Source organism: Carlito syrichta, unplaced genomic scaffold, assembly GCF_000164805.1.
Source record: "Carlito syrichta isolate Samal-C Ts95f unplaced genomic scaffold, Tarsius_syrichta-2.0.1 Scaffold303036, whole genome shotgun sequence".
Taxonomy (NCBI): domain Eukaryota; kingdom Metazoa; phylum Chordata; class Mammalia; order Primates; family Tarsiidae; genus Carlito; species Carlito syrichta.
The window spans coordinates 630,851-657,053 of NW_007247132.1; the positions used below are offsets into that span (position 1 = coordinate 630,851).

Sequence of the window (26,203 nt, forward strand, 5' to 3'; positions counted from 1 at the left end):
ATAATATCTTAAAATCATGCAGGACATTTTGTTTTGAGAGACTTAAGGTGCCTCTCAGATAATCTCTTCTTGTTTTGCAAGATAGAGGATGTGGTAATGAGGAATGAAAAGTGAAAGTCTTTATAACAGTTGTGGCAAAATAAGCTATTATATGTGATACATGGAAAAATAAAATAGACAAAATGGAATTATTTTCTAAAAATTTATCTTCCTGCCCTAAAAGGGAGATTTTTACTACTTCCTATCAAATGTCAGAAATTTTATAAGATGAGATGTAAGCCTTGGTTCACTTTTAGAGATGACTGATGTCCTCATATTTGGTTAGAGGTTTTCTTGCTAGTATTTCACCAAACTCCAGTGTTGAGATACAGTACTTGGGGAATATTGAAGCTTGAATAATTGAAAGATATTGTTATTTTTGAAAGTTAACTGCTGACATTTTGTTTTCAATAACATGAAAGCACTTTACAGAGTTCTGTACTAACGTTCATTATTATTCTTCAGCTTGCAGATCTACAAGGTGTGGTGGAACACTTCTGGCTTATAGTCCAATGCCAAGTGTGTGACTTGTGGTGAGTTACTTAATTGCTCGGGACCTCAGTTTTCTCATCTTGTAAGTGGAGTCTTTTATATACATTATCTTGTTTAATGCTGTTATCAGCTCAGGCTAATATAGCTGCCTTAGAGAGGGACCGAGACAAATGTCAGTGCCTTCTTTTGCTATGAGGTAGTGAAGAAAACAAGGAGAGCCCAAGAGATAGGAGATCTGGTTTCTGGTCTTAATTCTTTTTTTTTTTTTTTTTTTTTTTTGAGTCGAAGTCTCACTGTCACCTAGGCTGGAGTGCAGTGGCACGCTCATGGCCACCACAGCCTTGACCTGCTGGGCTCAGTAGATCTTTCTGCCTCAACCTTCCAAGTAGCTAGAACCATAGGCATACACCACTACACCTGGCTAATTTTTTGATTTATTGTAGAGACAAGATTTCACCAAGCTGTCCAGGCTGGTCTTGAGCCCCTGGGCTCAGGCAATCCTCTTGCCTCCGCCTCCCAAAGTACTGAGATTACAAGCGTGAGCCTCTGCACTCGGCTCTGGTCTTAATTCTTAGAGGTCTAGAGTTACTTGTCTCTCCAAGACCTCAGCAGTCATTAGAATGAGGTTAGGATTGTAAGTCTCTTGCTTAGAAGTTGAATTAAATGGACTTTTAAGGCCTCTTTAATAAGATGATGGGTGTGATAACATAACTGTCCTCTTTAGACATTTAGTACACTTAAAAATAGTACTTGGTGGTGGCAAGGGCAGGTGTTTATGTCAGTGAGTTGGTTTTATGATCAGTGAGGGTGGGGAATCTTTATCTAACATTACCTGGAAAACAAAACTGGTAACAGGTGGAAATTGTGGGAATTCTGGTTTTCTCAGATCAGGCTTCAGGTCACTGAGCACTTATCAAGCCTCTCTTGTACTCCTATACTCTGCTGAGAACAGGAGGCACCAAGATGAGTCAGACCTGGTTCCTCCATGGAGAAGCTCCCAGTTTGTACATGGATGGGTGTTGGTGGAGGAGGTGGAGAAGCAGTGATGCTGCCTCAACAGTACTTTGCATTTTTTTTGCATTGTGACATATTTGTAAGCACAACATAATGTGTGTGATGTATATATTAAGAAACATAATGATAAAAGGACAGAAGCAAAACATAAGCTGTGGTTTTGATGTGCCTCCCTTTGTGTTCCTTCTGGATTGTTCCCTCCATCCCTGCTGCTTTCACAATCATTAGCTTATATTTTGTGTTTATGATTTTTTTGCTTATTATCATTGTTATCTCCAAATAATATATCTGTTGTACTTGTGCTTTGAACTTTGTAAAAATGCATCATACTCTGGATTCTTCTGTGACTCACTGTGTTTAGGACTTAACCACACTGATGCTTGTAGATGGAGTTCATTTATTTTTCACTGCTGCACAGTATTCCATTTTATGTCTGTGCTGAAGTTTATCTATTTTCTTATTGATGGATATGTGGGTTATTTCTTGTGTTTTTTTTTTCTATCTCAAATAATGCTGAAATAAACATTCCTTTACTCATATCTTGGTGCATATGTTCACAAGTTTCTCATTGCCTTATATAGTAATCTAGCTAATAGCTATATGTGGCTACTTACATTGAGGTTTAATTAAAATTAAGTGGTATTAAAATTTCAGTTCTTCATGTGTATTAGCTGCATTGCAAGTGTGCAATAGCCACACATAGCTACTGGCTACCATGGTGGATAGTACAGATGCATGGCATTTCCATTATTACAGAAAGTTCTACGTTTCCAGGTTTTATCCATCTTTATGTCTCTAGTTGTCAGCTTAGTGCAGGAGTTGTACAATGCTGATCATATGCCCAGGAGTAAAATTACTGTGTTGTGAGGTATTCACATCTTCATCTTCACCAGTTAATGCCAACTTGTTTTCTCAAGTGGTTATGTCAATTTATACTCCCACCAGCTGTCTATAAGAGTCTGGCTGTGTGTCTCCTTGACTTGGTATTGTCAGATTTTGCAATTCTTGCCAGTCTGGTCGGTGGCTTCTGTAGGCAACCGATAGCTTAGGCAGACAGAAGGGAGGTCATTCTTCTAGCTTATTAGAGCCCAGTGCCACCTAGAAGAAAGTGCTCAGGGGAGCAGTAGGAACATTTCCTGTGTTGGCTGAAGGGGTTAGAGGACCAAAGTCCAGCTAAAGTGGAGGGGAGAGAGAAGACAACAAAAGCTGGATTCTCTTTGCCATTTCTGCCTGTGGTAGTAACATTTTTGCCAATATAGCATGTCATTACAATGAATTTTCTTTGTTATCAGAGTTAATTCCTGGTACATTTGAGTTTTGGCTCCACATTTATTTAAAGACTGGATCTAGTGAGTACTTGCAAAGCACTGAAGCCTTGGACATTGTCTTTTTCAGCTGTTGGAAAAGACCATCTTCACGTACACACTACTCAGGTAATTACTTCCAAGCCTATTGAAAGAAAGTTTATTCTCATTTTAAATAAGATTAGAAGTCCTGCCTGAGTGCTCTTTAGGTTTCAGTGGCTTGCAAGCAAAGGAATAAGAGTCAGTGGTTAAGCTGTTGAGTGCCTAGTCTGATTATAAGACAAAGTTTAGGAATTGATGGTTATCTTTTAGCATTCAGCTCACTAGGACTAGTAAAAAGAGATTTATTGACTCCTTCCCCTGCCTTCTCCAGGATTTAAAAGAAAATCCACACAACTTTCTTTTGGCAGCCTCAAATCCCCTTCATGACAGTAAGGGCAGATGGTGGTGATGCTGCTTTGCTGCGGTGCAGATTTGGGGGGACACATCTAATGCTAATCACAGGGAGAAAGAAAGGCATCACACTCCCAGCCTCTTCTAGGCATTGTTCTGTCTGCTGAGGTCTTTAAGAAGAACATGAGGAGTCAGAGGAACAGTGATTGAAGCAGCTAACATTTATTGGTCACTTAGTACTGCGTGCCAGGCAATTACATTCATTTTCTCACTAGTCCTCACAACGCCCCTTTGCTTCTCTCCCCATTTTAGAGACGAAACCGGCTTAGAGTGGCTAGACATCCTTTTCCAGGTTTCACAGCTCACCTGTGGTTAATTCAGGGCTTGGACTTTAGTCCTTTCAACCCTTAAGCCCTGCTAAGATTATCTTGAATCTCTTACCAAGAATAGATGAGGAGAAGGATTGAAGAAAGTACCGGTGTGTTATCAAGAGAAAGTTGTCCTTCGAACTAAGAACAGAAGGGGAAATAATTCATAATCGAATGTATTGAAAGGGAATAAAAGATTCTTCTCTTTTAGGGGCAAGGAAGAGGCAGTGAATGAGGGAGATCAAAATACCCAGTGACATTCAGCAGACCATTGCTGAAGTTAGAACTTGAAAGTCGGCCAGAAGTTCCTTAAGCATCTGGACCCCTCTCCAATTTTGGAGAGATGGATCCACCTTGATTCTCTGAACTACTTTCTAAATAAACTTTCTTTTCTAATCTAAAAAAAAAAAAAAAAAGAAAGAAAGAAAGAAAAAGAAAGTCATGGATGGCAGCAGCTACCAGATTTGGGGATTCAGCTAGATTGTACTTTGAAGTGAAAGCTGTATTGTTGACTGGCTTCTCTTCAATACACTGGACTTCTCTCCTGAAGACTAGAGAACTGCAGTGCCTTCCACTGTGGTTTTGGCTGGGCACCATGATGACCTAGACCCTGTTTATTGTTAGGACTGATGATCCATTCATAGATACATATTATTTGTGGTTGCTGTGTAATTTTCTTGGTAAGCAGTATTTATTTGACTCATTGAAGATTTAATTACTATAACTCAAGTGGGAAGGGTTTTTTAAGTTTTCTTGGATATTAGTTCTTTTTATTTTCTTTTTTCATAAATTGTTTTTACTAGTCAATCAGGTATGAGGCCAACCTCAGGCTGCTTACCCAGGATTTTACTTGGCCAAAGTACTCAGAGTTCAGGTCACTCTCCAGAACTGACCCATGCTAAACAAACTTATAAAGAGCTAGTAGACCTAGGATACCAAATTCATAATGTGAAGTAGAAATTCCAAGAAGGCTGGGATGCTTTGGTCTGCTGGTCACAGTATTGTAATCACTGTTTGGAATCTGCCCTAGAAGCCAAGTTATTTAAGGTTGCTTGCTGATGGAATCTAAGCAAGGCAATTATCTGGGTGAATTTAATGACCAATGTTAAGGAGTCTAATCTACCCATCTTTACTGTTGAGAAATAATCAGTTGACCGGTCAGATAACCAGGTTGACTAATCAGGGTACTTGTTCTTTCTGGACAGTACTGGAGGCACATTGAGCAGTCTAACTCTTTGGCTGTCCGTTTTCTAGGTGCCTTACCATATACCATAATGACCAAGAGTGCACCTTCTGGGTTTAAATTCTAGTCCTGCCACTACCTGGTTGTGTGATGTAGTCAAGTCATATTCTCTGTCTTTCTTTCTTTACCTTTTCTTCATCCCTTTTTGTTTGTTTCATTTTCTTCATCTGTACATTAGAGATGATACTGTCAGAACCTGTCTCCTAGAACAGGGGTCTCTAACCCCCAACCGCTGGGCTGTGGACTGGTACTGGTCCATGTTAGGAACCAGGCCTCACAGCAGGAGGTGAGTGGTGGGTGGGCGGGGGTGGAAGGGGAGGCATTAGATTCTCATAGGAGCCAGAATCCTATCGTGAACTGCGTGTGCAAGGGATCTAGGTTGTGCGTTCCTTATGAGAATCTGATGCCTGATGATTGCCCCACTCTTACTGTCTGTGGAAAAATTGTTTTCCACGAAATCTGTTCCTGATGACGAAAAGGTTGGGGACCACTGTCCTAGAAGATTAAATGAGTTGATATCTGTGAAGCACATAGAAAAGTACCAGACAAAGCATAAGATCAAATTAAGTCTTACCTACTCTTATTGTTAATAATGTAACTGTTACTATTCTCAGCCAGGAGTTTTTTTTATTACAAGTGAAAGAAACACAGTTTGAACAAGCTTAAACATACAAGTTTAAACAGAAAGGGACCAATTAGACTATATATGTGATTGATTCTCACTATTTGAGATAGTTATGTCCTATAGCGGCACTGTGAATGCTAACTTAGTGAATACAGAGCTCCTGCTTCTGGGGAAGTACAGGGTAGGTTCCTGCAAGCTTCTGATCACAACATTTTTGTCAGCCAAGAAATATATAACCGTGGCTGTTCACCCTATTTCCCTGCCCAGGCCACTCTGCCTGTGGAGTAGCCTGTTTAAAACAAAACAAACCAAAACAAATACATAACCTTGTTTTATATGTGTTTCTGTCTAAAAGCCTTATTTAGAATATATTTCTTGCAAATAATTGCATGCAGTATTGCTAGACTATATAGTTGAGAAAAGTTTAACATTTTTCTGGGTAATGTGATCTAAATGTTTTTGGCCTCACATTAATGCTGTCTTCTGTGTTTTTTGTTTTTTTGTTGGTTGTCATCTCATGAATCCACAGATTGGGTTGCTTTTCCATCTTGTCTACAGATTTCTCATACACTATAGATGTTACTGTAGATTTTCCTGGGGAGGCATCACATACAGATGGGCAGATTTCCTGTTCCATTTTTGAATGTGCTCTATTGTTCATTCATTAACATTGAATTCGTAGTCAACGCTATAACTCACGTATAAAGGAAACTTATCTAACACATATATTTTCTCATATATATTGATCAAAACTTTTTTGCACCCAGGAACACCAGACAGCAGTAGACAACACTTCTACTGTCTGCTTGGGAGCCATTTTAAACACCAAAATCACCACGAAAAGCACAAAAATTGCAAAAAAATGTGACACCAAATCGATGCAAAAAGGATGCTTATTTAAAGTGTGAGTTGAGACAAGAAAACAGAGCATCCCCTTGTCCCTTTACCAGGAATGTGCATGTAGAGTGACTCAAATTATTCGTCTCTATGCACATGTCTGGGAGTGATTGAAAAAACTCTGTAAGTAGTTTTCATTTTGGGGTTTTAAATACATTTCAGTGAGTAGGGATATTCACATTTATGAAATTCATGAACAATGAAGATCAACTGTACTTAGAGTAAAGGTGGTGGTGCCCGTACCAGGCAAGAGGGGCTGAGTCCAGGCAAAAGGCTCAGTCCACATCACTGGGACTCTTTCTGTCTCTTTCTGAAGGAATCTCTATGCATGGAGCTTCATCATCTTTGATAGGTGTCCTTCGTATGGCAGGGAAGATAGCTTCCAGCAGCCTCAGTTATCCCAGAGGTGAAAAGGTAGCCTTCCATCAGAGCACGGTGGAACTTAATGGGGAAGTACTCTGCCCCAATTAGGAGTGTGAACCTATCCCTGTGCCAATCACTATGACTTAGGGCTAGCATTCTCTGATTGACTTGGTGTAGGCCATGTGCTATTGCTTAGGGGTGACGTTTTCTGACTGTCTTGGTCAGGGTTCAAAAGTGGAGTGAAGTTTGTTACCAGATAAAGAAGGACTTGGAGAGAGAGAGTAGCAGAAAAAAGCGGTAGATAATACATACGAGGAATTAAAAAAACAACAAGACCTAATCTCATTGTTTAGAAAGAAGAACCACATTAGATTACAGCTTTCTTTTCCATCAGATGCATTTCAGGTTAGTCATAGGGTACAAGTTTCAGTTAGATAGGTGGAATACATTTTTAAGATGTATTACATAGTGACTCTCACATAATGTATTATATATTTCAAAATTGCTGACAAACTAAAATTGAAATGTTCTCACCACAAAAAATATGTGAGGTGATGAATATGTTAATTAACTTGATTACTGATTCCATAATATATACATATAGCAAAATATCACGTTGTACCTCATAACTATTTGCAATTATTATTAGTCAATGCATTTCAGTCATGGCCTCTTCTCCCCAGCCCCAATACCCTCCTCTTTTTAAAAATTGATGAGTAGTATTCCATTGTGTGACTATACAATAATCTGCTTAATTGTTTATTAATGACATTTGAGTTGTTGCCATTTTTGTTCTGTATGACTAAAGCCAATGTGAACATTGTTTACAGATCCTTATGTAGACATACAGTCATGGCTTGTCGATACCGTATTTTTAAATGCATTGTTTATGCTTGGTTTAGTGCTACAGCTGCCTGATCTCATTCATTATCTCTTAATTCTGACTAGTTTCACTCTCAGGGAGCACCTTTAAGTTTTCAGGACATCCTGTATTGTATACTGACTGCCACTGAGTCATTCTGCAAATATTTTTTTGTGTTGCGGTTTTGTAGGTGACATATAAATCTGTTGGGTGGCAGTGTAACCCTATGGATAAGAATGTGGACACTCGCCGGGCTCGGTGGCTCAGCCTGTAATCCCGCGCCTTTGGGAGGCTGAGGTGAGTGGATTGCCTGAGCCCGCGGGTTTGAGACCTGCCTGGGCAGCGAGACCTCATCTCTACAATAAATTAAAAAAAAAAAATCAGCTGGGTGTGGTAGCGCATGCCTGTAATTCCGGCTACTCGGAAGGATCGCTGGAGCCCAGCAGGTCGAGGCTGCGGTGGCCGGGAGTGGCCACTGCACTCCAGTCTGGGCAACAGAGTGAGACTCCAATTCAAAAAAAAAAGAATGTGGACACTGGTGTCAGGCCTAGATTTATAGCCTGGTTCTGCTCCTTCCAGCTGTGTGACCTTGGGTATGCTACTTAATCTCTCTGAGCCTTGCTTTATCTGAAAATGAGGCTAAAATCATATTTAAGGCACAGGGTTGTTGTGATAATGAAATGACATAATGATGTGAAATGTATATATTAGCCTAGTGACTGATATGTAGTGAGCATTATGCTGTTACTCATATAATTACTGGTAGGCAAGATAACACAAATTAATAAAACATTAAGAATGAAGAAAGCTATTAGTGTGGATAATGGCAATTGAGCAAGTTGGGAAAATTAAATTACGAATAGATTGTGTGGTCTTGCTGGTCAATTTAAATGTATATCCTTATGCCACCATCACCACCACTCCCCTGCCAATTTTGCAATTTATTTCTCCTCCTGTCCCTCCCTAATCTTTGCAAATAACTCACAGAATAACATTTAAGAGTCTAGACAAGGAATAAAAATCTTGGGAAGAAGCAGAACTTCCTGGCTAAAACAGCACATTGAGATTCAGTTTTATATTTTATTTTGAGCCTTTTCATGTCTTTCCTGAAAGCCTCAAGAGTTTAAAGCTTACCATAAGGTCATTTTAAAATTAAGTTGTACATACAAATTAATGTTATTAAGGACAAAGTACTGTAATTGTTGTCAAGAAAGGTTGAAAGCAGTAGCTTCATTTGTGTTGTAATCTTTAATGTGTAGCTATTTGGGCATGCTTTTACCTTGGGAAAAAGGAGTCTGGCATTTTAAAAGTTGAGTTTGCACAGAATAGCCAATTAGCTATCTCTTTTGTACATTTAGATTCGTAGAAATTAGTGAAAATTCTCTCCTGTAGATTGGTTGCTAAATTCAACTTTGATGTGTTCTGCATAGTACTGTAATTCAAAGTAAGGCTTCACCATTTCCTTTAGAATCTGTCCTCTTTTCATTGGGACATAAATACTGCAAAAGATAAGGTGAGATATCTAAAAGATTAGGTGAGATACCTTTGATGTCTGTAGTCTTGCCTTGAAATCCTGATACTTTGACCCATAGAACCTGGAACAGTGATTCTCATTGTGGAGGCAATGATAGCAGCTTTAAGAAATCTGGCTAAAAAAGGATATTCAAAATTATGATTAAAATGTGTGTTGGGAAACTGAAATATAATCTGCACGTTCTTAAGACCAATCTTCTGCACTTTTTTTTAAAACATCCAAATAAAGTGATTCAAACCCAAGACCATGCCAATTAGAGGTTTACTGTCCCCAAATTTCTAAGAATTTTGGAGGGGAAAAATAATATTCAACTTCTATCATGGCTCACCCCCAAACTCTTGCTTCCTGTCCAAATGTCAGTGCTCTGTGGATTCTTTTTTTCAAGGTTCTTTTGATTTTACCCATGCTAAGTAAAGTACAATTATTGTAAGGGTGTGGTATCTTAACTTTGACAGAAGATTTTGGATTCTCAAAAGTAGTTACAGAACAGGCAACAACATTAGAATGACTGCTAGACATGATGGTTCTCAAAATTCATCAGCTATTCTCTGTCACAGAGAATCTACTACTTACTGGCCAGGTTTCAAACTTGGAGCCATATTATAGGCTTCTGTTGCTCCCTCTTAATTTGGTGTCTTAAAGAGGAACTTCTTCCTTTTGATAAGATGTGCTTGGGATTTCCCCTCTATCATTTCTTCTCTAAATCATGTACCTTTCTTTCAAAACCAGAGAAGCCCGTAAGATATTTTTCTGAACAGAAGAGCTACCTACTAGAGATTTCCAACTTCAGCAATAGGAAGAACTCAACAAAGTCTTATTAGCTGACATGGATGACCAGGGACAGTGGATCTGTAGCAAGAAAAAGATGTAAAACAATTTTAAAATCTTTATGGAGGTATAATTCACATACCATAAAATTCACTCACTTAATGTGCAAAATTCATATATTCAGTATATCACCATGTTGTACAGACATCACCACTATTTAAACTTAGAACATTTTCACCACCTCCTAAAAGAACAAGATGAGTCTCTCTTCATTCCTGTCTCTCCTTCAGCCCTAGGCAACTAGCCTTTCTGTCTCTGTGGATTTGCTTTTTTGGACATTTCATGGAAATGGAATCACATGATATGTGGACTTTTGTGACTGGCTTCTTTTACTTAGCATAATGTTTTCCTGGTTCATTTATATTATGGCCAAATAATATTCTATTGTATGGATATACTACATTTCATTTATCCATTCAGCAGTTGGTGGACATTTGGGTTATTTCTTTTGCTGTTATGAATAATGCTGCTATGAACATTCATGTACAAGTTTTTGTGTGGATGTAGTTTTACAGTTCTCTTGGGTTTATAACTAGGAGTGCAATTGCTGGATCATATGGTAACTCTATGTTTAGCATTTTGAGAAACTGCCAGACTGTTTTCCAAAGCAGCAGCACCATTTTACATTCCCATCAATCATGGAGGAGGGTTCCAACTTTGCCACATTGTTCACCAACACTTGTCATTACCTGGTCATCCTAATGGGTGTAAAGTGGTAGAGAGAGATGAGATTTTGTTTTTGTTTTTATGAAAGGGAAGCATGAAGTGTTAAAAGGCAGTGAAACTTTAGGCTACTGTCTGCTGTAATCCATCAGCCAAAAGTTGTTTACCTGCTAAATAGTGAGGTCCGTGTTATACTGTGGCCACTATGTTGAAGGAGATTAAAATCTGCCTTTGGAAATTAAGTTATAAAGCTATAGAGGAAGCTGCCCGTCAAGGCAGTCTAGCAGATATGTCAGAGGGCTGCAGATGCCTGTCGCTGGGATGGTTTCAGAAGCTCTCTCAGGTAGTAAGTGAAGCTTGACTCAGGTCTGGAACAGTGAGTGAGGGGATGGCAGACAAGGTAACACCCCTTCCCCCGCATTTCTTATTTTCATTGCAAGTGGTGAAATACTACTAACCAAGCTCACAATAGGGCACCTGAAGTTGTTGATTGAGTCAGAATTTTTTTTAAAAAATCCAATAAGCAGAAAACCAAAAGGACAGGTGCATTGAGAAAGGATAAGGTGAAGTCAGGAGAGTAATTTCAAAACTGTTACTGCCTTAATGGTTTGCAAAGATTGTTTCAGCCAGGCGCCTGTCCTGTTCTTCAGCAGTGACCTGAAAACCACATTGTTTGTGTTCACTATTCATTGAAGCTAGCAAAAACTTGTTTAAACATTTTTTAAAGCTCTTACTAAAACACAAAAATAGCATCACCATAACTACTTTCAGCAATATTAACACATTGCTCTTGGGGATGCAAGATGTCTGAAGATGTTCAGAGGAGGGTTATTTTAAAAATTGGTTATATTTATGACTTGAATTGATTTTCTCTAGCCTATTTATTTTCTTTTATTTTTTAACCTTTTTCCCCCCCACAAAATTCTCTTCTAGGCTACATGACTCTCTGAAAGATAAGAACAATGTTATGCTGGGGATATTGGTCTCTGGGCCAACCTGGTATCAGCACCAACCTGCAAGGAATTGTCACTGAACCCCAGGTGTGCGGATTCATATCTGACAGGAGCGTCAAGGAGGTGGCCTGTGGGGGCAACCACTCCGTGTTCCTGCTGGAGGACGGGGAAGTTTACACGTGTGGTTTGAATACCAAAGGGCAGCTGGGCCATGAGAGGGAAGGAAATAAGCCAGGTGAGTGCACCTTGTCTGCCTTGACTATTCCCCAGCATGTGCTTAGCTGTCAGGGAGACTCCTTTGAACAGTGCAGGGATTTTCCAATGTTTGCATCCTTCATGTCTAATTAGAGCCTTTTAGTGGAAAAACAGGCTTTTTCTTTTTTACCTTATTAGATAACAAATATACTATCCATTACTAGGAGAGAGGAGGTGAGTAGTTAGTTCAGAGTTAGAGAAACAGCTTTTCCCCGGTCATGGGATACTAAGACATGATGACGGTTTTATGAACAGGATTATCCTCATACAATCAGTATCAGAAACTTTTCTCCCTGATTACCTGTTCATTCCTTTGTTTCTGCAGCATGCTTTTGTCAAGCATTTGGTACAGAGTATTGCTTGGTGTTATTAGTGGGGAGATGAGAGTGATACGGTGATGATGTGGCTCTGGTGACCCCCGATGGCAGGTGCTACTGTGGACATCTGTGTGAGGTCATCAGAGAATACACTGGAAGTGTGGTGGGGAAGGGCAGATTGACTCTGCCTATGGGGGTCATGTAGGAAGGATGAGGACAACTTAGGCGTGTGTGTGTGTGTGTGTGTGTGTGTGTGTGTGTGTGTGTTTGTGTGTATACACACATATGAATGAATGTGGCAGGCACGCCAAGCTTACCGCAGACTTGATGCTCAGTGGTATGGATATAAAGGTACAATACTTGTTCAGGGCATGTTGGAGAGTGTGGGGAGCCTGGGAAGAGAGGGTGATGGGAGATGATAAGCTGAAAAGATAGGGGGCTAATTAGTTTCCTTAAATTTATTTATAACAGGTGCCATGTATATTTAAAGTCTGTTGGTTGGAGTTTTTTTCCTCCTGTTTTTATATTTATTTGAGTTGGGGTCTCACTCTGTTCCCCAGGCTGGAGTGCAGTGGCATGATCAGGGCTCACTGCAGCCTCGATCTCCTGGACTCAGGCGATCCTTCCACCTCAGCCTTCCAAGTAGCTGGGGTTACAGGTGCACACCACCACGTCTGGTTAATTTTTAAACTTTTTTGTAGAGCTGAGGGTTCACTATGTTGCCCAGGCTGGTCTCGAACTCTTAGACTCAAACAGCCCTTCTGTATTGGCCTCCCAATGTGTTGGGATTGCAAGTGTGAGCCATTGCCTCTGGCCAACCTAATTTTACTTTTAAAGAATCTAAGTTTGACTCTCAGTATATGTGTAGCATGGAGTTATGAGGTACTTTTTGTGTGTGTGTGTTGGTGTCTCACTCTTGTTGCCCAGGCTGGAGTGCAGTGGCATGCTCATGATCACCGCATCCTTGACTTGCTGGGCTTATGCAATCCTTCTGCCTCAGCTTTCCAAGTAGCTGGAACTGCAGATGCACACCACTAGGCCAACTAGTTTTAGTGATTATTGTAGAGACGAGGGCTCACCAAGTTGCCCAGGCTGGTCTTGAACCTCCAGGCTTAGGCAATCCTTCGTCTTGGCCTCCCAAAGTGCGAGATTACAGGCTCAGCCACCATGCCCAACTTACTTTTTTTTTTTTAACGAGGTACTCTTCGTAGTGATGATGTGTAAATAAATGGTTCTCCTTTTGGTGGGAAATGACAAGGTAGGTAAATCTGAGGGGGCTTGCACATAACGTTTACCTTGTTTCAAAGAAATCACCTGTAGGTCAACCAGGGAAAGATGCTGGTTTATTAAAACTTACAGAAGGTATTGATGGCGGCAGGTCAGTGATGAATTCACACTTCGGAGCAGTACAGCAAGCAGTTTTATAATCAAAGCAATCATGCTAATCGTTTATGTTCCTATATGGTGTGTAGACATATTGATTAAATGTGTGGACTACATTGCTTTTAGCTTTGCTTGGTCACCTGCATCCCATGACTCATTACTGGGAATATGTATGTCCTTCAGAGACCAACCTTGGTCAGAGGCTGCTCCCTGAAGGAAGGGGCAAGAAGAAGCCAGGATAATGGGAACTAGTCCGTGTCCAGACAATACCCCACAGTAGGGTCTTGAATTGTGACCACATATCTGTCACACTAGCTATGGGTATGTGCCATTTTTGTTTACCTACTGTCCTTTTTATTCAATTCAGATCAAATCCATATGCTGAAAAAGCTTCATTAAAGAATAACTTTGCTGTCATTTCTAGAAGATTCTACTCTTTTATTTGACATCAGGATGAGCATTTCTTCTGTGACACTGGTGTCTTTTATATTTATTCCCTCCCATAGTAAGTGACTACTCCATAGTTTCCCTGCCTGACTGTCAGTATAAATTCATAATCATTAGTTTTTATGTTGGTCATTGGAAAAAAGACTGCAGGGCTTAAGCAAAATTGTGAAGCATGTGAAGTGTGCTTTGTGGACTTCCTCTTCCTCATTCTTTGCCCTGGGTTCCCTCGTGGAGCTGCCCGCCCCCAGTCATCCACAGGCCTGCTCATCTTTGGGCTTTCCTAACCTCTGGGCTCTGAGCTCTTGGAACGTGATTCCAGGATCACATTTGTAGGCTCATCTACAGATCAATCCCTCACATGTACAGTGCACCTGAGACTACAGGATTTCAAATGATTCTGTTGTTTACTAAAATAAAAATTAGTGCCACTAATTCCAAAATTAGTAAATCCTACTCATGTGTTTTACCAATTAATTTCATTCAGAGCATAATATTTAGCTCCATGGAGATGGCAGGGAGAAATTTGACTTTTACAAATGGTCTTTGTATTGGGAAAGATTAAAAGCCAAGGTTTTCCTTCTGGTCTCAAAATAAGCTCCTAAATGTGCTGTTTCCCTAGGTGAGAGTCATTGTGTGATACCTAAGCCTACAGAGGGATCAGTGGCAGGTCCCAGCCCAGCAGGCTGCTCTTTCCCCTCAGGAATGTCCATATTCAGCTAGGACTTAGGGACTTCACTCCAGTGATCCTTGAGGGACTTGTACCCACGTCAGCCAGCTTTTGAAGGGAGTGTTTTGGGAACTGGGCGGAGATCTTTCCAGTACTTCTGTACAGACAGCTCTGCAGTCTGATTAAACTTCATGGAGGCACCACCCTTTCTGACCTGAAACAGGGATTAGAGTACCTGCTCTTTCCTCAGTGGAGGCAGTCTGTGTAAATAACTGATGTTGGCATTCTGTCTGATGTCTGGCATTCTGTATCATGCCTCACAAGCCATGCTACTGTGCAATGTCACTATCTTGCTCTGGTACTGTCTCTGGAGTTACAGGGAGGACGCCTGAGCTGGGAGTTTGAGAACTGGGGTGTAGTCCTTCAACCTCTAGGAAATAATCGTGTGGCCCTGGGCAAGTTCCTTCCTCTTTCTGAGTCTCAATTCCCTTCCCTGTGTAAAAGGAGGAGACAGACTTCTTGTTCTAATATGGTAGCTCTTGAGGATGTGAATTCAAATGGTAAAGAAGACTCCACAAGCGACCTGCAGTCTGTGAAGGCCACCTCTTCCCACCCTCCCTTGCAGAGCCAGGTGCTCAGACGTGCCTCACTGCTCATCTGGATCTTGGAACCTGGGGTGAGAGGGTTCACCCTACGGAACACTGTGAGGCATACATCTGAGTGTCTTCTGACCCGGTTCCTGTGGGGCTCTTGGCGGGTGTTGGTGGGTCTCTGCACATGAGGGAGCCGCCCTGTTTCAGCTTGCACCTGGGCTGCCTCAGTCATCCTGCAGCTTCAGCAGGGCTGAGTGATTGCAGGCAACCCAAGCTAGAGGTGTACCAGGAAGGCGTTCTGATTTAGCCTCGGAATCCAGCCTGTGCTTCTGATCTAAATTTGGAATAAGCCAGACTCTAGTGTAAATTACAAGAGATTCCAGAAATTTCTGTTGTTGGTTAAGCTTGTCTGTTAATTATAAACTCCACAGCAGCTGTGGAATAGTGCCTCTTTGAATGGAAAGATTATGTGGGTGGGTGCCTCCCTCTCTTCATTGAACTTTTCCTTGGTAGGTGTGTTCTAAATCTGGGTACTGTTTGGGTTTGTTTTTAATCAGTAGGAAGAAGAGAAGGAGCTTGTTTTCCATGTTTGCTTATTGGGAACCATGACCTGGAGAGCCGATGGACAGGGCAGGGAAGTCCGTGACGGGCCTCAAATTAACACCGTGTCCAGATCCATTGACTTTGAAATATGAAGGATTTAAAAAAGTGAGTGTATGACTAGTTCCTCCAAGTCTTTGAGAATGTGAGGAAGTGAGTGGAAGGAGTTAATTCTGTGGTGGCCTACCTCCAAGGGGAAAATGTAAGGTTTCTTTTTCTTGCTTCAGCAGCTGTGTCTGCAAGTGGAGTAATAGTGGACCATCAACACCTGCTCTACTGACTGGATTTACTTTGATTCCTGTCAGGGCCTCTACCAGCATGGGTGTGGTGGTTATCTAGCACATGTCTGGAAAATTCATCTCATCGCCTTGAAACTTTATTTCCTGTTAAAATGTCAATGACCCTGGGAGCCACTTAATCTGACCTTGCTGAGGTGAAGAAAAGTTGAGAGAAGGTGGTGGTTCAAGAGACTGGGCAAGGCACCCAGGCCTTGAGTCTGCGCTGCCAGCCATCGGATGCCAGTTGCTGCATTCTGTCTCTTACAGGTACAGCTGCGAGGCACATGCATTCAATTTTTTGGGATACTTTCTCTAGATGTGCCAAAGAGTGAATACCGTTTCTGAAGGCCTTGGAGACCCCGTTCTTCCAATCCTTGAGAATATCTAACAGTTTCTGATTGCTGTTGCTGCCTTTGAAGCTACGGGTTTTCCTGGTACTGTCTCTGCTTCGCATGTAAGCAGTGCCCTGTATGACCAGCTTTGTATGTGTCTCTGCCTGTGATGAGGAGGAGGCATTTCAAGGGCACAGCAACTTCTGAAACTCCTGTTCATGCAGGCCACAAATATTTTGCCATTGTCAGGCAGCATAGGGTTCTAGCTTAAATGTGTCCATGACTCATTCATTTGTTCTCTGGCCAGTGGCAAAGAGGTCTGTGGTTCCATAGTCATTTTTCATATGCAGAGTATTCAAGCCCCATCTAAACTCAGTGTCCAACTTTAAAAAAAAGTATTGGATTATAACTCTTTTGCATATTCCTCTTTCATTAGGTTTTTTCACTCCTTTCCTCTTACCCTACATTCTGATATCAACTTTATCCCTCAAGTTAGAGAGAGTTTTGTTGACTAGACATATTCTAGGATTATTAGTAATTTTCTTATGTTTTTGTCCATGAATTTATCTTATGATTTCATAAGGTATAGAGTTATAGAGCTGGCATTATAGGAAGACTTCGTATGCCCTTCCCCCCACTTATAAATAAGGCAAGCAAACAGAACATGAGTTTTTTTTCTAAACGTTATTTTTTATAAGTGGTTAATTTATAACTGAGCATTAAGTCAATCTTGATCTCTCTTATTAAGTAAAATAGAGATTGGTTGCCCATAGACAAAAATTTTAAAAATCTACCTCCATTTACCATACCACACATAGTCCCACCAACCATATTGTAAACACTATTCTTTAGTGAGATGGACAGCTCTCTTTTTTCCATACATACTCTGATTTCCAAGATTGAGATTTTAGCATTAACGAATCCTTTGTTATTAGGGATGTCCAAATTTATGTCAGTGTCCTCTAATCGCTCTCCCTATCTTGATTAGATCAGAACTGTGGTAGGTGCACTTATTTAATTTAATCTTCTCTGACGCTGCTCAATTAAAAAATTTCTGCATGTACATCCCAGGAAAACTTTTCACAGCAAACCCCAAGGGTAACAATTTATAAGCAAGCCTAACATTTCTGTGCAACCCTGTCTGATTTGTATCTGTGATTGGTTCATTTTACTTCCTCCCGAGTGAGTTTCTCTCTTGTAGGTAATTTAATCCAATTCACATTCACATTTTGTATTCAGTCTGAGCATTTACATAATGCCCATCACCATATGTAATGGCTCTTCTGCTGTTTGATAAATGAGGTTTATAAAGCAGAATGTCCAAAAGCCTCAATTCCCCAAACTGTGGTTGCTCTTAACCGTGGTAGAAGTAATGCTGTTGACTAGCTTCTCAAATTGCTCTTGGGCATCTGAAGGACGCAGTAACTCTGCCATGTTAATCAGCTCTTGCTAAAAAGCAAACTAGCTGAGCAGAAAGAGAATTCCTGAGATGACTTCCTGTTACTGAAGAGCGCCTTTTCATGGTCCTAATTCAAATGTCAAAGGCAGAAGATGCCATAGGAAATGTTCAGATCTCAGCACTGACTTTTAGGTCCCATATTCCTTTTACTAGGAGTGGCCGGTGGTCCAGGAAGCCAAATGACCCTTTTTAATGGCGGTGATACGGTTGTAATCAAACCCAGTAGGATGTCTTGCCATTTTTGATAGCCAATTGGGTGGGTTTCTGGTTCAGAGGTCTGAGGATCAGGAGCAACTATCATTTAATGATTTCATCATCTGGAGTGATTATTCAAAAGTTATTTTTTTCTGTCTCTGGCACTCAGCCAACTTTCTTCAAAGATATTTGAGTGTTTTAGAAAATATATACTCATTAATGAGCATACTCATGAGTAGAGGTTTATTTGTGATTTAAACATCTGCAGTATTGCGTTCCAGTAATTAACGCAGTGGTTTGTATCATGAAATAAGAGTTCAGTTTATTTGTTAATTATAAAAATAGTTAACTATACATATTATAAGTTATCTTCATCTCTGATGTGCTTAGCATTTTTAAGCTGATTAATCCTCATGATAGTCCTGTAAATAGGTCAGCATTATTATTCAAGGTATATGTAAAGGAGAAAAGGGAGTTGACTTTGAGTCTTACTTGAGTACTGACAGTTTGGTTTTAATAATCCTAGAGTTTTGTCCACAGGCATTTTTTTTTTTTTTTTGAGTTGGAGTTTCACTCCATTCCCCAGGCTGGAGTACAGTGGCACGCTCATGGCCACCCCAGCATCGACCTGCTAGATTCAGGTGATCCTTCTGCCTCAGCCTTCCAAGTAGCCGCAACTACAGGCATGGGCTACCATGCCTGGCTAATTTTTGATTTATTGTAGAGATGCGGTCTCACCAAGTTGCCCAGGCTGTTCTCAAACCCGTGGGCTCAGTCAATGCCCTCACCTCGGCCTCTCAAAGTGCTGGGATTACAGACTTGAGCCACCGCGCCCAGCTGCACAGGTTTTGTTTTTTTTTTGTTTTTTTTTTTTTACCTCAGTCTAATTGGGAAGGCCTAATAAGATTTTATTCTCAAGCTGTTTTTGTTGTTTACATTTAATTTCCCCTCAGTACTTATAGAAGAAATAATAAACATATAAGCTTGGCCACCAAGAAACTTGTATTCTTTAGTTTACTGGTTAAATACCAATATAATCAGGGTACTTTGGTAAAGGCACTAAGAAACAATTTCCTTCTCATCTTGAAAGTCATCAGAATACTGTTTGTCAGCCTGCTCTTTTATGGCCTTTTGGGTACCAAATCAAAAGTACACACGATAATTCATATTTCAGGCTAATAACTTTTGCCTCACAATTTGCTTCTTGTTCTTTGTTTCTTTATTTCCTTGAATTATTTACTTCTTCTTCAGTCATTGATTCAGCAGATATTTACTGAGTGATTAGACTACTAACTTCCTCATTTGTTCTAGATACTGTTAGTATACAACAAATTTAGTGTGGATCTCACCCTTTGGATGTTTATAGAGTAGGTGGGAGTATAAGATATACTGGTAAAGGTTATATCATGCAGTACAGTGCATATCAAGCTGGTGATAAGGTCCTGTGTGTCAAAATACGAGTTATCCTGCAGTGAAGAGACAGGTCACCAACAGTGCTGAATTCTGAAAACAAGTGTCATCTTTTATACCCACACTCATTATAAGGTTCATGTTTATCTTTGGTTTGTAAGTTTGTGGGAGGAGTGAAGTCTAGCATTTCAGAGAAGGGGCAGTTTTGTGATGGTTTCAAAGTTCCAGGGATGTTCTGTGATTCTGGTAAGTCCACCCTTTAATTTTGAATTTTGGTGTTGCAATAGTAGTTTTGTAGTTGGTGATTTCGATAATCTCTCGTCTAGGTTTATAATCGGTGATCCTTATAGATCTAGGGTAGGTAGAATGTTTCTCAATTTATCAGTCCAGATGGGGTATCTTAATGTATTAGTCAGCTGAAATTTTACAGCTCTTCAAGAGCTACTGGAATTCTTTGTAAGTCTCCCTGAGCAAATGCCTTTTGCTAGCCTTTAATGTTGAAATCCTTGGCAACCCTCTGACAGATATATGGTCTCATATCCCTGTAGACTTCAAATCGTTTCTTCACTCATTATTAAAATGTATATTGAAATTTTGATTATAATTATTAAATGACTTACAACAACTAAAATTATCTAATTATGGAAGCAGTGTAATGAATGAAAGCATGGACTAGTTGGGTGACTCTGGAAAAGTTATTTAAACTCTCTATGTCTCAGTTTCCTCAGTTGTGAAATGAAGGTAATAATAATAAGTTTAATAAGTTACATGTTAGCTACTTGAAATAATGCCTGGCTTATAGTAAGCATTCAATTAGTAGTAGCTATTATTATTATTATTTGTAGTAGTAGTATTTTGTGTTAACACTTTCCACTATAATTTTTTTGATCCTGCTAGTCTAGCAAATAAATAAATAAATTCTTTACAAATCTATACAGTTTATATATGTATACAGATATACTCACATATAAATTGTGTTGACCATTTTTATAGGCTCCCTTAACACTGTAGGATCTGATGAATGGCATGGACATTCAAAGGGGGAGACTCTGTGAGGTGTGGTTGTTAAGGGACTGTATGCATAATTTGTTCATTTTTGAGTTTTAAAGCACAGTCTGTTTTCTTTATTTTCCATTTTTTGGGATTCTTTACCTTACTGTTGCCAAAAAAAGTACCTTGCAAATGTTGTGTACTCTATATATATAAATACTGATTATACCCATGTGAATGCACATGTGTATACCTTTTCTCTAGGCTGTTGTTAACATTGCCTCCGACAGCCTCATCCAGCATTGTAAAGATAAGGAAATCAAAGGAGGCCACTGTGGATATTCTGGCACACCAAGGACTGCCTTCCCTTGCTCCTGGAGGTCTTACAGTGGTTTGGCAACAATTAGCCAGGTAGTGTGGTCTTGCATAGACTCAGAAAATGAAGTGCAATCCTTGACTTCGAGCCCAGCTGAGAAGTTGCTTTAGGCTTCTGGTTAGCTTTGGTGGGGGTGAATCTTTGAATAGAGATATATCAGGGAGAGACCCCAAAAAACTGGAATTACATTTTTTTGGACAGTTGGCCCTTGTAGTATAGGATTCCCTACTAGGTAAGTGTTCTAGGAACCCATCAGCGTTAGTGTACCAGCTAGCATCGTGAGAGAGACTGCTACAGTGAATTTTTTAGGGGAGATTTTTTTTCCCCCCAGCACGTTTGCCCATTTCATGATGGGTGATTTACGAGCGCATCTGTTCGCACTGTGCTGTGTGCACCAAAAATGTCATGACCCCTGTGCCCCACCCTCCCTATTCCCGAGCAAATTTTTTTTTTGTTTCCCCGGCTGAAAAAAGTCCTCAAAGGCAACATTTTGCTGATGTGGAAGAGGTGAAACAAAAAACAGCAGAAGTAGTAAAAGGCATCAAAATTGGTAAGTTCAAAACTGTTTTGAGCAGTAAAAAATGCATCTTGATAGGTGTATTGCATCAGAATCCTTTGAAGGTGACTGAAGTTTAAACATGGAAGAATAAATACACAGTTTTTAATAAATAAATTCTGGGGTTTTTTTTTGGTCACCCTTGTAAACGACCTGAAAGAATGTAAGTGGTTTTCCATTCTGCAGTTGCTTAAGTCTTAAGAGATCACTGTAGAGTCTAAAACTATCTGATCCCTGTTTTTTGTTTTTTGTTTTTTTAATGAGCATGTGTCAGTCAGGATGCTTTCAGTTTCAAGTAACAGAATACTAAACTATCTGAGCTTGAAAAATGACTAAAATTTATTACTTTACATGAGAAGAGGTATTTCTGGGATTGGTTAAATAGGTGGCACAGTGACACTATCAGCCGCCCCATCTTTCTGTTCTGGGAGTAAAATTTTGTCATGAGGCAGAGATTTACTCTTCCTGCCAACTCTCCAGCCCACTGCTGTGGGTGTAAGATTTTTTGGGCCTCATTTAAAACCTGCATTTATTTCCCGCTTTACCTGCCCTGCCATGATGCTATATTTTTCAGGTGCCAGAATTGGCCTGTTATGTTGAAAGGTTGATTATTTTTTCCCTTGTGGTATTTTTCTGCTCTGCTACTCTGTTAACTATTGAAATGGAAACATTTTCAGTGGACTCACAGACTCTCTAAAGAAATAGGATTTACCTCATTAAAATTTGAAGGTGCAGTGATGACCACCTATAGTTCCAGCTACTCAAGAGGCTGAGGCAGGAGGAGTGCTTGAACCCAGAAGTTTGAAGCCAGTCTGGGAAACATATTAAGACCTTGTCTCCAAAAAAAAAGTGGGAGTCTGAGAACTTTCCGTGAGGTCTAGTCATAGCAGCGTCTCAGCCTGTTGACTCTTTTTGGGAGTTATTTGTACTGCTAGAAGGAGGATTATAAGGCCCTCTTTTTCCTCTTTTCAAAGTCATACTAAGGAAAGCTTGCAAAGCCCCCCCTTAACAGTAAAAAATCCCACTTTCCACTTCAGATAGATTTGCAGTAAGTCAGTGTCCACCATGTGAAACGAACCTTCCATGTATTGGTTTGGGATTGGACTTCATGCTATAGGAACCGCACTGATCTTGGTGAGAGTGAGTGGGTTGTGCTGATGGAGACATCAGGGTCTGTGTTCTGCATGCGCACAGAGACTGTTTGGGCACAAAGGCAAAATAGGAGCCCAGCAAGGTGGGGACTGGGGACTGTTATGCCTTCGGGCAGCAAATTCCCTGCTTTCCTCAAGGAAGTGATGGCAGCAGGCGGGCGGCGAATGCTAGGTCCTCTTCAGAATCAGCTGGAAGCGAGAAGTTGAAAACAGATTGGGGAGAAAAAAAAAGATGGGGAGACTGGAGATAGCAACCATGCTGAACTCACCAGGAGGCACAAGCTAGGTTCTCCCTTCCCTTCAGATGGAGGAAGAGGCTAGAGTGAATTGTGGAGTGTTTTTTGTTTACTTCCAGGTCACAGATGATAAGGATGCTTTCAAACTGGTTGACTGTGAATGGGAAGCTGAACGTTTGTGCATGTCTTTATGAGTGCTAACAACCTATGTCTTACCCATCTTTCTGTTCTTCTTTTGTCCCTGAGGGTAGCTTTTGAAGCAGAATGGCACTGGTAAGGCCTGCAGTACTTGCAATGCAGGGACATGAGTGGTGTATGGCTGTAGGCCTTCTGCTGACCACAGGCTCTGTGTTGGTTACCGAAGTGCTAGCTGTCTGTCTCCTTCCCTGTTCTGATTTGCTGGAAAGCCTGTGCTGCCCTCTCATGTAGAAAGGGGCTCATCTTTAGTCAAGGATTTGTAAATAGCTGTTTTCTCTATTTCTAAACTGATAAAATGTGATTAGGAGTGAGAAGGGATAGACCAGGGCCTGCAGGGCAATGAAGGATCTCTGTCTGTCTGTCTGTCTGTCTGTCTGTCTCTCTCTCTCTCTCTCTCTCTCTCTTATACACACACATGCACACATACACACACATTCCCTACACACATACCCCCTCTGGACTTACTGAGTGGAGGGAGAGTGCCAGTACATTTCACCCAAGCTTGAACAGGGCCCCTGTATCTACAGCATTTTTTTTTCTCAGCACTTTATAAACTCAAGGGGAAAAACAAACCCGAAGTCTCACTTCATCTCCTCACTGCCATCCCTTTGTTAAGTCACTTTATGAATAACTTTAACTACCTTGACTTAGATATTTGGGGTTAGAAAACAGCTAACACTGTTTCCAAGTTTGTTCAGTTTAAGTAGACTGTACACTTGGGCAGGTCACATCTGTTCCAGCCAGACAGAGGCATCTGGAGACCTTCTTAGACAGACCCCTCTGTGTCCAGCCAGGGGCGGTGCAGTACGTTGGTTGGAACCAACCAGGAAAGCTTTGTGACAGGGAAGACTGGAAGAAGCCAAAGACTTCCAAGCATGTTTGTCCTTGTTTGTTTTTAGTGTGTCTGCTCTGTGTTCCTTCCTCTGCCTGGCCATCATGGCAAGGAGGGTACAGCCACAGGCAAGAAGGAACCATGCTTCAGTCTTCTGTGTCACTTGTGCTGTTGTTCCCCTTCCCCTAGTTCATTCTTGACTCTGAATTTTGTATGTCACTGCTCTGTAATTTGCATATTTATATAAAGTCCTGGAGTACTTTGACTTTTTTTCGCCAGGCTTTTATGCAGAATTTATTTCTGGTCAAGATTGCAGTGCTGCACGGGTCAGTCAGGCAAGCGATGACAGAGTATTTCAGTGGAAAAGGGTGGTTTACTCCATAAATGGTGTTGGTATAATTGGCTATTTGCCTGGCATGCAGAACTAGACTTCTTGGCTCACTTTACACTCTAAAGTAAGCTTCAAATGTATAAAAGACGTCAATGTAAAAAAAAAAAAACTTCAAAAGTCATAGGAAAAAGATAAGGAAATGTGTTTAGAGACCTGAGGGTTGCAATGTGAGACAGGTAGTCCAGAAGCCTTAAAGGATACGATTGACAGGTTTGCATGAAAATTTTAAATGCTATGGCATAAGGCATCCATACACAAAGCCAGAAGGTGAGTGACAGACTGGGAGAAATAATCGCCACCAATGGCCAAGATAAAGTTTTTATATTTCTCATATTCTAGAGCTCCCATAATTTGATGAGAGAAAGATAAGCAACCCTGTAATAAAATGGACATTTTACAGAGGAGTACCTGCAAATGGCTGATGAATTTATGCAGATGTGTTCAGGAAAATGAAAATTAAAGTGGACTACCACCTTTTCATCATCCTTTTGATTGGCAAGACATTTTTTAAGAGTAATACTAGTGCTCACTCATGTAGGAAAATGGGTACTGCCGTGTGCTGATGGAGGAAGTGTGAGCTGCTGAGATCTTTTTGTAAGTCAACTGACTGTGTTTAGTAAAATTTAAAATGTTCATACCTTTTGAATGAGCGTTCCATTTTTAGGAAGATTCCTTATGCAATATAGTAGCATAGGGAAATATTTCTAGGTATGCTTATTGCAGCAATGTTAATGACAGAATAATGGAAGCAGACTACTCATCCTCTAGAGAATAGATGGAATAAATCTAATGGACAGTCACAAGATAAAACTTTAAATACCATCTTTATACTCTTGACTCACAAGTTATATCCAGCCTCAACTTCACCAAATTTCAGACATGATGTGCATTGAAAATCCCCCCTTGGATGTGCCATTGACTTCTTAAACGTAACATATCCAAAACCATACTGATTATACCTATTTCTCATCTGATCTTCTTCCTCTCTGGAAATGGCATTTCCATTCTTCAGGCCGAAAACCTTGAAGTCGTCCTTGATTTCTCTTGTTTTCTCTCACATTCCATCTAACTGTGTGTGTGTGTGTGTGTATATATATATATATAAAGAAAAAAAAGAAAAGTAAAACCAAAAACCCCATCTATGTAGGAGCTGTCTTGAGAAGATATACCCAGAATTGGATGCCTTTTTTCAACCTCTACTCCTGCCTCTCTGGTCCAAGTTACCATCACATCTTGTCTGGATCTGTGCAGTAGTTTCTAACTGTTCTGCCTGTTTCTGCCCTTGACCCTTTGCCATGCAGTCATAGTCATATTGTTAAATCATTCAACAGTTGGTTTCTCAGCTCATCTCTTTCCACTCTCCCATCTCTTACCACTCTTCCACCACTTTGCACACTCTGTCCTCAGGCCTCACTGGCTCCTCCTCAGAGCATTTACACTTGCTATTGTATAACACAAGGACTGTCTTCCTCCGGGTTCTCCATGGTTGATGCCTTTACTTCCTTCAGGCCTCTGGTCACATAAAAGGACACCTCTGCACTTCTCAAAAGAAGATATATGAGCAGCCAACAGATACATGAAAAAATGTTCAGCCTCACTAGTCATCAGGGAGATACAAATTAAAACTACACTGAGATACCACCTAACTCCAATCAGAATGGCCATCAAAACTCAAAAAATAACTGATGCTGGAGAGGATGTGGTGAAAAGGGAACACTTCTACACTGTTGGTGGGAGTGTAAACTAGTACAGCCTCTGGAAATCAGTGTGGTGATTCCTAAAAGATCTAAAAATCAACCTTCCATATCACCTCACAATCCCTCTACGGGGAATATACCCAGAAGAACTCAATTCACTCCTTTGGGAGGCTGAGGTGAGTGGATTGCCTGAGCCTATGGGTTCGAGACCTGCCTGGGCAGCGAGACCTCATCTCTACAATAAATCAAAAAATCAGCCGGG

At 40.5% G+C, this 26,203-nt stretch overlaps 1 protein-coding gene across 1 annotated transcript in view; it reads left to right on the plus strand.

Moving 5' to 3' along the window:
- Positions 1 to 499: 499 nt before the first annotated feature.
- The window catches only part of LOC110595587 (probable E3 ubiquitin-protein ligase HERC3), a 59,378-nt gene continuing 33,674 nt past the window's right edge, over positions 500 to 26,203 (plus strand). Inside the window, exons 1-2 of the mRNA XM_021712046.1 lie at positions 500 to 572; positions 11,559 to 11,813. Of these exons, the coding sequence (XP_021567721.1) occupies positions 11,588 to 11,813 (226 nt within the window). The 5' untranslated portion in view covers positions 500 to 572; positions 11,559 to 11,587. The remainder of the gene's footprint in view (positions 573 to 11,558; positions 11,814 to 26,203) is intronic.